At 41.7% G+C, this 12166-nt stretch overlaps 1 protein-coding gene across 1 annotated transcript in view; it reads left to right on the top strand.

Annotated features, from left to right (window-relative positions):
- Nucleotides 1–12166, top strand: part of nrxn2b (neurexin 2b) — a 704661-nt gene that overhangs the window by 333354 nt on the left and 359141 nt on the right. Inside the window, 4 exon segments of the mRNA XM_051943965.1 lie at nucleotides 482–920; nucleotides 2435–2818; nucleotides 6500–6703; nucleotides 10079–10105. Coding sequence (XP_051799925.1) covers nucleotides 482–920; nucleotides 2435–2818; nucleotides 6500–6703; nucleotides 10079–10105 — 1054 coding nt within the window.

Here is a 12166-nt window from a genome sequence, read left to right as displayed (position 1 = left end):
TGGTCGCTCTCGGTGTTTATTTTTTTTACAGTGTAAAGGAATTCCTCGCCAAATCTTTTAACATCAGTAATCTGAGCATTCATCTGACCTTAGATTCCTCTTAGGGGATCGCCGGTAGGAGATTTAAAAGCAGCGTCTGTACTACTGAAGCTGCTTTCACACTGCTGTTGAAAAAAGTCATGCATTTCATTTATGTTTTGATTCATCACTATTCTAATGCTGCCAAGACTTCCCAACAGCCACTATAGGTTATACTTGTAACTAATTGGAGCAATTAGCATGATTTTGGAGGCTGCCAGTGTTGTTAACACAATGCTCTTTCAGGATGCAGCAGAATTTTGTTTTTAGGCCAGGAAAGTCAATTTTTTTAATAAATATCCGGCTCTGGCTGCCATATTTAAATTAACAATTGCACACCACTACCTCTATTTTGGATGCAATTCTAACCTTTTAACTCATCTCTGTTCTCTCTGCTCATTAGGTGGTGTACAAGAACAATGACTTCAAGCTGGAGCTGTCGCGGCTAGCCATTGAGCGTGACCCCAAAATCACCCTGAATGGCGATCTGGTGTTCCGATGTGAGGACGTGGCAGCCCTGGACCCTGTAACCTTTGAGACCCCCGAGTCCTACATTTCCCTGCCCAAGTGGAACACTAAGAAGACAGGATCTATCTCCTTTGACTTTCGCACTACAGAGCCCAGCGGTCTTCTGCTGTTCAGCCACGGTCGCCCTCAGGGTCCTAAAGAGCAGAAGCCCGGTAGGGAGCTGAAGACTGATTACTTCGCCATGGAGCTTCTGGATGGGTATTTGTACCTACTGATCGATATGGGCTCCGGGAAAACAAAGCTCAAAGCCAGCAACAAGAAGGTCAATGATGGGGAATGGTGCCATGTGGATTTCCAGAGGGAGGGGAGGAAAGGTGAGGTTGTCTTTAAAGTGATCTAAAATTTGACTGAACATTATGTTCTTTTTATTACAGTATCCATTCACATTAATCATCTAAAATCTGTAGCCATTTGCTTCTGTTAGCCTTGTTACTCCGACAAGAAATGTGACAGAATTCTGTGATGATCGGTGTACGGTTGTCTGTCTGTTTGTCTGTCCATTGACACCATTGCTCAAAACCAGATGAATGGATTTGGATGAAACTTTCAGGGAAGGTCAGAAATGACACAAGGACCAACTGATAAGATTTTGGCAGTGATGCAGCTTATAGTCTGGATCCATCGATTTGTTAAAGATTTCATTGTGAGATAGTGACATAGCGCCACTCTAAGTAACAAGTTAACACTACATCAGCTGCCTGCTGACGTTCACATGACTGCGATCCTACTGCAAATCAACGGCTGCAAACTTATTAGGATTTATCCATCAGAAATGATACAAGGGACAATTGATTAAATTATGGGTTAGATGCAGTTATAGCTTTGCAATTGCTTGCAAAGACCAGATAGACACATCATACTTTATCAAACATCAAATGTGCATGTACTTAATCTCAATCTTTTAATATTTTAATTGCATTTTGTAGCATCTAAAGGCAGCACATTTAAACTATTCACTTGATTAAGGAGACCCAGTGTCACAGATTTAAAGATTGACTGTCTTCCTCTCCATGCTAATTATAGTGTGTTATAAGTGAAGAAATAGTTACACATGCTAAATACGATGCAACTAGTGATGATTGTAATGTAAATATATTTTTCATTTCCGTGTGACGTCTTCAGTTGCATCTTCCTGCTTGTTGGTGCAAACAGGAGCATCTGCATGCCTGAGTGTGTGGTGTCTGATGAATGATCTAAGGTGGGCAAGCACCTTGGACGTTTTATCTCCCTCTAATGGTGTCTTATAATGAGGAAGGGTGGGAGTGAGTGTCGGTGTGTGTGTGCATGCATGTGATCTCACTGCCGCTCCTGCTGTAATTGGCTTTTAATAGAAAATTAAGATGGAGTCGTTAATCACAGAAAGAGAGAGGGCCCCTTTGTTTCACCCACTCCCTGCTGCATTCTGCTTCCCTTCTCCTCCATTTAGCCTATTATAGACACATTAGACACACACAAACACATGCGCACAGACACTCGACTGTCATCTATCCCCCTCTTCCTCATATGTCCTCCTACCTCTGTTTTCTGTCCCTAAATTAGCCACCCACTGGCCCTCCCACTCACCCGTTCATTCTCTTATCTACTCATTCACCCACTTGACCTCCCACCCACTTGCCCACCTATCTAGATCACACACATCTTGACACGTTATTTGTGCTGTCCTTTTGGAGTCATTGAACCATACTTTCAGTCACTCACTAAATACAAGAAGCCCCAATATCTGTTTGCTCAGCTATGTCTAGACCTATTTATCCTTTTGCCATTATTTTGTTACATTTTTGTTTGGTTCATATAGTCATTTGCTAATGTTGGTGTTTCTGTCTTTTAGGATCTATCTCAGTCAACAGCCGTAGCATGCCCTTCAGTTCCCCAGAGGGCAGCGAAATCCTGGATCTGGACAGTGACATGTACCTGGGCGGGCTTCCTGAGTCTAAGTCGGACCTCATCCTGCCGCCAGAAGTTTGGACAGCACTCCTCAACTACGGCTATGTAGGATGCGTCCGCGACCTCTTCATTGATGGCAAGAGCCGTGATGTCCGTCGTCTGGCTGAGATCCAGAGCGCTCTGGGTGTCAGCAGTTTCTGCACCCGTGAGCTCCAGAAGCGGTGCAGCAGCGCCCCCTGTGGCAATGCAGGCCTGTGCAAAGAGGGCTGGAACCGCTACATTTGTGATTGCATCGGCACCGGATACCTGGGTACCAACTGTGAGATAGGTAAGGAGGAGGATGCTGAAGGGCTATGGTGTCTATATGGTTGAGAGATTTGAAGTTTCTTTACAACTCTTAAGTTTATTATACTTCTTAACAGCTTGTGCTTATAACTAGCTTGTCTCAGTACACATTTGTGTTAAACAGAGTTCACAAAATAAAAACAAAATAAATAAATTAAACAATGCTATTGTATTGTCTCATACAAAAGCTGCAAACTGATACAGTAACTCTTTTACAGACAGGCAAAAATCAAGAGGCACCAAACCCTACAGTATAAATGAAATGTGCAACAGGAATTAGAAATGGTCCCAACATGAAACAATGAAAGTTGCTAGATTACTAACATTTCAAAGCAGAACTGAAAACAAAGGTAGAGCGAGCATTTTGGCACATTTGACAACAACCTTCCTTTATAATGAAACAGCTGTTGGTATAGTAGCAGAAAGAGTTCCACTGTGAGCTGTGTGTACGCGAAATGCCACTCGAGGCTCAGTTGCATTCGGCCCCACTGCTGGGAGTCGGGAATTGAGGCTGAAGTGTTGGGAGGTTGGCAGCAATGTGGCAGAGCAGCCAGGCCTATTGCAGCCATCTGTGCCAGTCATGCAAGTCCGGGTGGCGCATACGCCACAGTGAAGCGGGGTGAGCGAGTCAAATAGCACCACGTCTGTCTGATTCATCCCAATTAGCTGCCAGCACCTCGGTCCACGGTTTGTCTTTGCACGTCTGTGGCGGTGAGTGAGCCATGACAGTGTGGAATTTTGAGGGACAAGGAAGGTAATGAGGGAAGGAGAGAATGGATTCAAATCAGGACAGCTGAGGCAGAGGATGAAAGGTCTTTATTTCGAAGGGTGATATTTTCACAGTTTACTCTGTGGTTGCTTGTATGACAAGTGTGGTTTCTGTGATGCTCTTCTGCCATCTAGTGGAGCTTTGTGTTACTGCAAGGATGTGGCACCACAGATCCAACCACAGATTTCTTTGTCTATGAACTGAGTTCACAGATTAGCAGGGTGCAAGGAGAATCCATGATATAGACTAGCAGAAGACAACCCAGAGGACGGTAGTGATAGTGCTTTGAACCAGTGTTTATGTGATAATGAATGTTCTTTGTAAGCTGTTGTCATATTTAAATGTATGTAGGAGGAGGTTTCCCAATGAAGGCAATGTGTGTTTGTCCAGGGTGTGTGAGTTTGATGTCCACTCTTAAAATATCACATCTTTTACCTGATAGTTCCCCTGCAGAAAGGATTTTTCTGCATCTTTTAACATCATGTTTTTGTGCACTCCAAAACCTAAATGCTTGAAGCACCCTTTGACAGTGACTCATGTTAGCCTGTGGTGACACATATCGACCCACACTGCAAGATAAGAGCAGTCCTCGGGGAACTGTCACCCTCCACAGCGGTCTATTTATGGCAGAACTGATTCTAGAGACAGTAACCACAGCTGTACCTAGTGTGAATAAGAATGTCTCAGAAACCGGCTTCACTTTTGTTTTTGACATTCTGAGCTGGAGGGCAGTCGTATATTGGATTCCATATGAGTATGTTTTTTTGTTTCTTGTTCTTAACAAGAGGTCCTGGGAGTGCACTTCACAAATGCCAGCATTAACTTCTAAATAATTAATACACAGTTGTATTTATTACCAAAATGTCATGGCAAACAACATGAAGGTGCATTCACAAAAATGAGCAACAACAGAGGTGCAGATACAATCTGCATGTTGCCATCAAACTTTCAAACCCATTTAGATGCCTGAGACATGCACCAAGATTGATTTTATCTTTTGATCCGTATGATAACTTTTCAGACACACATGACACACGCATTGTTTGTACTGAATGTACCCTTGATCTTATGTTGCAGCTGTGACATTCAAATACACCCTTTGACAAACAGGGGGATTTATATTTGTTTTGGTTGCATTTGAAATAATAGAAAGGCAAAGATAGAAAAATATGTATATAGTTTACATGGCTGCAGTATAAAGCAAAGACATCTTTAATGAATTTGAAACTAACCCAAACGCAACAAAAATGCTATGAAGTGTGACAATCAGTAGGTTAGTCGTGTTCATGTGAGTGTGTAAGTGTTGTATGATAAAAGGATAAACCAAGGAGAATGAGCAGACTTTCCATTGCGTAACCAGTGGGTGCACTTTTACACTCGGAAGACTGGGCCCAGGTATTCCCAATGATAAACAGCCTGTCCACATGTACTGGATCTGCAAAACAAAACACAAAGACAAGCATCCAGGCCTGCAGCCAAAAAAGGCGACTCAGTTAAATAATATAGTCTAAATTTAGCTTTCATTTCATCTGTAGTGTTTGGAGAGACTGGGACATGAATATATCGGATGAGAAGATTTTCCAAAGATAGATCTGTTTTATGTCATTTTCTTACATTGAATTTGACAGCTATTTTCACTTGGCTGGTGATGCAAGCCTGTCATATCCACTCAGCCTCCATATCATTTAAACTAACATTATTCATGCCGGTGCCAACATTTGATTCATGAGGATTTTTTTTTTAATGTGATCCATATGTTTTTTTTTTTCTGGATGAAAATAATATAAAAAGTAACCAAAGACAACATGAAAGGATTTTAGAGATGCTAATGTTTAATTTTTAACTACTGCTTGTGTAAAACAACAAATATAACTTCATATTGTTGTCACTGCTTGAGAAAATGTAGTTAAGTCTGTAGTCGATGATTTGCAAGCCATGGAGACGGACATTCACATTCACAGGAGCTACACACAGTGAAAAATCAGAGTGTGTGGTAGGAAGCTAGAAGGGACCCCTGCACTAGAAACATTTCTCACATGAGTGGCAAAGAAGACTCAAGGATCACCACCAAGACCATCCTGATAAACCTGAGCAATCCCGGACCCAATATTTTCAGGCAGACATGAAACAAGGATCGTCTCCATAGAAACCAGCCAAGTGTGACTCTCTAACACAGACAGGCATACAAAAGCTCACCTGGACAAAGAAGAGCGCTTTTGGTCATCAATTTTGTGGTGGGATGACATATGAGAGACAGAGACGTGGCTTTTGTTTGGTGAAAGCATTTAACCCTCGGTCAAGCATGGTGGTAGACGTGTAGTGCTTTGGCAATGCTTTTTAGTTGATAAGCTCGGTAACCTTGTCAAAGTAAACGGCATCATGAGAAAAGAGGACTACATTAAGATTCTAAAGAGAAATATCAGACAGTCTGCAGACAAACTAGACCTTTAGAAAAGACAATATTTTGAAACCTATAGCCAAAATGATCAAGAAGTGATGAATAGAAAACTGTGTGTCACTCAACATTTTTGATTGAAGCAGCCGGATTATGAGTAGCTTGTCCAGAACCTGTGGAATTAATTGAAGACCAGAATGACCTCAACAAAGCTTCTTAACAATTATGAGATTAAGTTTGATTGCTGTTGTGGCAAATAAAGGTGATCACTTAACATTGAATAATTTGGGACATGGCAATTTGATCAAAAATGTAAATTAAAACTGCACAGAAATAGTGACAATATGTTATTAACATGTCGAACATTTTGACATCTTTTATGACTGTATAATTGTTTTGACGGGAAGAAATGTTTTGGCTTCGTCATTCTCCATCACTAAACATGTTTCTTTCCCTGTGTTATGTGTCGCCCACTTTATCCACTCCTTTACCCCCAACAGAGGCAACAGTGCTGAGTTACGACGGAAGCATGTACCTGAAAATCATCATGCCGGTCACCATGCACACAGAGGCCGAGGACGTGGCGCTGCGTTTCATGTCTCAGCGGGCGTACGGTCTGCTCATGGCCACCACGTCCAAGGAGTCAGCGGACACCCTGCGACTCGAGCTGGACGGAGGCCGCGTCAAGCTCACCGTCAACCTCGGTAGGCCGCTGTGATTTATCGTGGATGTCCCTGCTAACCTTTCCCTGGCCCCTTCCCCTGTCTCTCATCGTCACTCTGTATTTTTAGCATTGTATGCCTTTGAACTTAGGATAACGGTTTGACATTTTCAGTTTCACATCATGATTTTTCTTCCCTTGTCAGATAGTTGGGTGGAGAAAAAGTTTCTAAATTTGTCCTTCAGCTACAACAAATTAGTTTTATTTAATGGATCCATTTGGCACCATGGCAGCTTTTGGCCGTAATTCTCTTATTGGTTTCAATGAGGATTGTCAATAACGCAGGAATGCTATTCATTTGAGGGAACTGGTGTACAAATACAGAAGCTTCTGCTCCACAAACTGCTTGCTGGAGGAAAATAAGACTGATTCTTAATGTAAAGGTATCCTCAGATCATAATAGTTTTGCCCTCTGTGGGGAATTACCCTGCAGTGATTTCTTTTCCATATTCTTTGATCCCTGCACCCCCTACTCCCTCTGCATTCATCCCCTTCTTTTTGTATTCTGTGAAGCCCCATAGCTCCTCATTCTGTTAAAAAGCTCCATCTCTAACAGTATCCCTGGCCCGACCCTGAGCCTTAACCCATTAACCTGTCTCTAGAAACTTCAAGGTGGCCTTGCTCCTCTCCTGTCTCGCTCTTCCTCGTGGTTCTTGCTTTTCCCCCCTCCTTTTTTCATGGAAATAGCTGACGGGCTGGTTGGTTCCACTTCCTCTCAGCTGCGGTGCTAATTTGAGACAGGAATCTTTATCGCAGGCCAATCATGAATGTGTTGAAAGAAGAGGAAGATGTAAAGTGTTCTGAAAGGCAATGTTAGTTAGGAGAAGGTCAGTGAAATTAAACAAAGAGGACAGTTTGTATGATGGATAGTTTCATAGAAAGGACAAATTCATACCCTCTAATAACTGGCTGCAGGAATGTAGACCCACTGACTTATTAAAATTTCATTGCAATGAATGTTAGTGCTCTGGGGAAGATGGCTATGACCTTCCAGCTCGGGAGATTTTAAGTCTGTCCTGACCTTTTAAAGGACCAGACTCTCAGCAATGAACCGGGAGGAGCATGACAGAGGTGCACTCAGGAATGTGAGATTCTGAGCCACGTTAGAGACAGAAAGGAGGGCAGTGGGATAAACGAAGGTGGCCGTTCCTCTATCTTTTCTCTCTCCCTGTCTCTCCTCTTTCTCCTTCAACCTCTCACTTTTTCTGTCACTCATAAACACTCCACCTGGCCAAGACTCAGAAGATGGAACTTTTCATCCCTTCAATGGCCTGTATGTCTGCGGCCCTCGGATCAAACAGTCAGAGAGACCGGCTCACAGCTGTAGAGTCAGACATTCTTTCTACTTCCTGCCACACCTTGACCTACTAGCAATTTGCCACAATTGAGGCTAATTCATAACTATGAGGTCCTGTTCTTTGTGTTTTTTTTTAAAAGTGATGCTTAAATGGCACCTCGACATAGTATCTGACACCAAAGCTTTGCTAAGGATTTTCATAGCACATTTGCAAAAAAAATTAATTAACAACTTAAGGCACCCTGCAATCAGAAGGGAATCCTTCTGATCTGTTAAGGCTCTAATCCTTGTTAAGATGATTAAAGTCCTAGTAATTAATCACTAGGAATAGCTGTAATTTGGACCGTTTTAAACCTAATGATATTTATTAGTAACAGATAATGATAACCTGTTCAATTTGCAATATGTAGGCTGTAGCTAAGTGTGCCAGGCTAACGCTGTCCAATAGCAACTGGCATTGTTTTATTTGGCTTCATCAGACACTGCAGTCATTAATTATCAGGAGAGAAATTCTTGTCCTGGGGATTTTTCAAAGCAGGAATAACTTGCTTCAGACTTTTGCTGTGAATTTGCTTCACTACAAAACAAACAAAAAACAAGTTACCAACACATGTGGCTCATTAATGCACTTTAATGGTATTTCACTTGTGTTATCTCCACGTCTCTACAGAGTGATGCTGGTCCCTGGCTGTTTGTGTCCACTATTCTGTAGCGGTTGACAGCTCGAGACCACAGCCCAACCACACTGCTACATGCACATGTAGTTCTGCAGCGCAAGACTGAAGCAGACTAGTAATGAATTAATCAAAGGATGTGGGATTCTGTAGGGAATAATTATTCAATACTTGCATGCATATAGGATGTCTCTTTTTGCCAGCCCTCATCCAAAGCTCAGGTTATGCTGCAGACCAAGATTTAGCTTCTTTCTTGACACAGAATGGGTGTTTACCAATGTCTGCTTTAACCTGAATCTTCAAGTTGAAGTAGTAAGCCTTTAAGCCTTTCAGTATACTGAACACATGGCTTTTTAAAGGATTTAAAAATATATATTTTTGCCGCACCACTTGGAGAAAAGAATACACAGTAGAGTCTTATTTCTTGCCTTTTGTGTGTACAAAGCATGAAGTGGCTGGGATGTGCAGATCACCCTTTCTTGTCATTTACACTGTTGGGTTTCTGATACCTGAAGTGCTGCAGAAGGCAAGTACGTCTCAAACTGTCAGGAAAGGGGGTGAAGTTAAAGGTGTGAGATGCTGCATCTGCTGCAGTGATGGAATAGCAGATGCAGGGAAAGAATGATATTTGCACACAGTGTGAGCATAATGGCTTAATACAGTTTAATTTAAATCCTTGTTTTGCAGGCCAACTAATTATTGCCAGAACACTTTGTGCAGTTGAAATTATTTGGCTCTATCTAAATAGTTTACAAAGCTAATTGTTATTGCATGGTTTATCTGGCATGGTTTACAAAGGAAAAGAAAGGAAAAAAAGACTTAAATTATTAAAAAAAAGACGTGTACATAAAGGTTTTGCCAGATGGTATGATAAAACTTTGATGCTGAGGATTTCAAAACTGCACTCGACCCAGATAGAACCTTATAATTCCAAGCACACAATTTGCATTTTGATGCTGTCTCCGCAATCACATGTAAAGTTTTTATGCATGTATGTATGTATGTAAATGCCAAAAATAGACCAATTTGCATAGTGTCTCCATAAACTCAAGGAAAATACCATCAGCAGTATGTTCATATCACACCAGACTGTCCTACTCTGTAGACATCACTGTGTAAATCTTGCCTTCTGCGGTGCTTTGGGGGGTATTGGGTGGAACGAGGGATGGTAATATTGATGGAAGAAAAGGGTGATCCTGACTCAGAGACTGTCCCCGGATGGTGGCCCCAGAGCAATGCTTGGTTGTCTGCAGAATGTACCTTGAAGGATGTAAAAATGTCTCTTTTTTTTCTCTTTTATCCTCTCTCTTCTTCCTTTTTCTTTCTGTCTCTTTCTATCTCCTTTTCTTTTTATTTGATCTCACCATTTCGCTCTCTCTCCCGCCAGATTGTATCAGGATAGACTGTAGCCTCAGTAAGTGGTTCTATCCATTTTTCTGACTAAATTGTATCTGTCTCTCATCCTGATTCTGTGCAGTGGCGATTTCTGCTCTCTCCTGTCCTCATGATTACTGACATCTCTCTCATTGCCCATGTCTCTGCTCTTCAATATGTTTTTTTTAGCTTTGATTAAGCATCATTTACCTTTTTCTCTCATTTTTGTGTTTCTTACGGCCTCATTTGTAAGCTTGCCCTCACCTTTCTTTTTGAAATACCTGATCAAAGTTGTATTCTTCTTCCTTCCATATGCTCTGTCATTTTAATTTCCCCCCTTTCTGTCACAAATTTAATTAATGTTTCCCTTGCATAATTATTAGGATTTTCATCCCACAACCCTCCTCACTCGCCTTCCACCCTCAACTATGAAATTATTTCATTACATTTCCCCTGCTTATTACCCATTCTAGTCATTTTCCTGTCAACCTTCTCTAAAAATGCATTCAGAAAAGGGCAACTTGACACTCCTCTGCTGGATGTTCCTATTTTCTATTATGCGACGCTGAGCCTCGGCTCCACACGGCTGCACACACAGGTGTTGCTTGTTTTCTATGTGGGACAAACTGTAGTTTTGGCCCCCAGAAAGCTAATTGCTTATCCACTGAGAGACGGCACCACCTGGTGTGTGCTTGTTTTCGGAGCAAGCTAATGTTTTTCTGCCTCATGCTGACAGAATGATAGCAAACTGTTATTTCTATCATGGCCATTGACAATTGAACAACTAGCCCACAGGTAAGTGCTGCCAGGCATGGTGACAAAAACAGAGAAAACTGCATGTTTGCCACAATGTTTGCGTGTCTGTCGGTGTGCTACTCAATTTTGATGAGGTCTTTGTGAGAGGAGAAAGGTGGGGGATTGAATTTGATTAGCGTCTAAGAGCGAGGTGAAGGTAACAATTGATCATGCATTTTTGTTTGCTTTTTTAAGTATCTGTATTGATTCATTCGTAATGTTAAATTTCCAGTGAGAGGTATCAGGTTTAAATGAGGATCAGGGTTTGTTTGTATAAAGTCGTACTGTGCTGTAGTGATGGTTTGAATGATAAAAAACAATCCTTAAAGTCAGTAGTAGGTGCCTTTATGAATATGTCTCACGTGTTTGCATGTTCAGCCTCACTTATTCAAGTCTTTTGCCTCTCATGTATGTGTGTCACATTTGTGGGATGCACGTGAATGCTGTTGATGTCAGACTTTACAGAGTGCAATCCATAACCTACAAAAGCCTCCACCAGGTGTGGAAGTGGCCTCAGTGTATGACAAATTACATCTCTTATCATATCCAGCGCCACAGGCATGGCACACATTGAGAAAAAGCTCAGTAGATAACAGTACCCTAATATTGCCACTAGATGTCATGCAAGCATCAGGAATATTGTGTGATTTCCCTGCAGTAGGGAGGAGTTGGAGAATGAAGCTGTTTTCGTCTCTATTTTTGTACCACCACAGGACTCTACACCATTTCTCTGTTAGCCTCTGTTGGCTGACTTCATTATTGTAAATTATCTTAAATGATGGCTGAGGTCATGTCAGATTTGCATATTTTAGTAGGCGAAATGTTTTGCAGTCCGAGAATAACAGGCGGTGTTTTTAAAGATTCCGAATGCTTTGTAGAATCACCACTGTACTGGAAAGACCACTTTAGTCAAATATCGATCTGCTTATTCACCGACTTGGAACTCTTGGTTTCAGTGGGTTTGCAAAGAATGTTTTATTTAACCGCTGTAGTTTTTTGGTTTACTGAACACCCTTGTACAGTAGCACAATAATGTCCTGCTTCAGGACCACTCAGTTGCACACAACACTGTATAAGAGCCTGCAAAATGTGAGCTTGTGCATGGAACACAGAGGAAGACAGTTTGTGTATGTGAGAGAGAGGGAACAAACCATGCAGATTTACAGACTACATTTAATTCAATGGGATGACATGTCCCAGTAGATGCATATCTAAAGCCCTACAGTGACTAAAGCCTCATATTTGAGTAAGCAAATCTGGATGCTAAAATCTGTCTTTCACCATAGCAGGGAAAAGCCTTTGCAGG

The sequence above is a fragment of the Acanthochromis polyacanthus genome, chromosome 23 (genome assembly GCF_021347895.1).
Source record: "Acanthochromis polyacanthus isolate Apoly-LR-REF ecotype Palm Island chromosome 23, KAUST_Apoly_ChrSc, whole genome shotgun sequence".
Lineage (NCBI taxonomy): Eukaryota > Metazoa > Chordata > Actinopteri > Pomacentridae > Acanthochromis > Acanthochromis polyacanthus.
The sequence above is the reverse complement of the archived record's forward strand: the minus strand, read 5'-3'. Positions and strand labels throughout refer to the sequence as shown.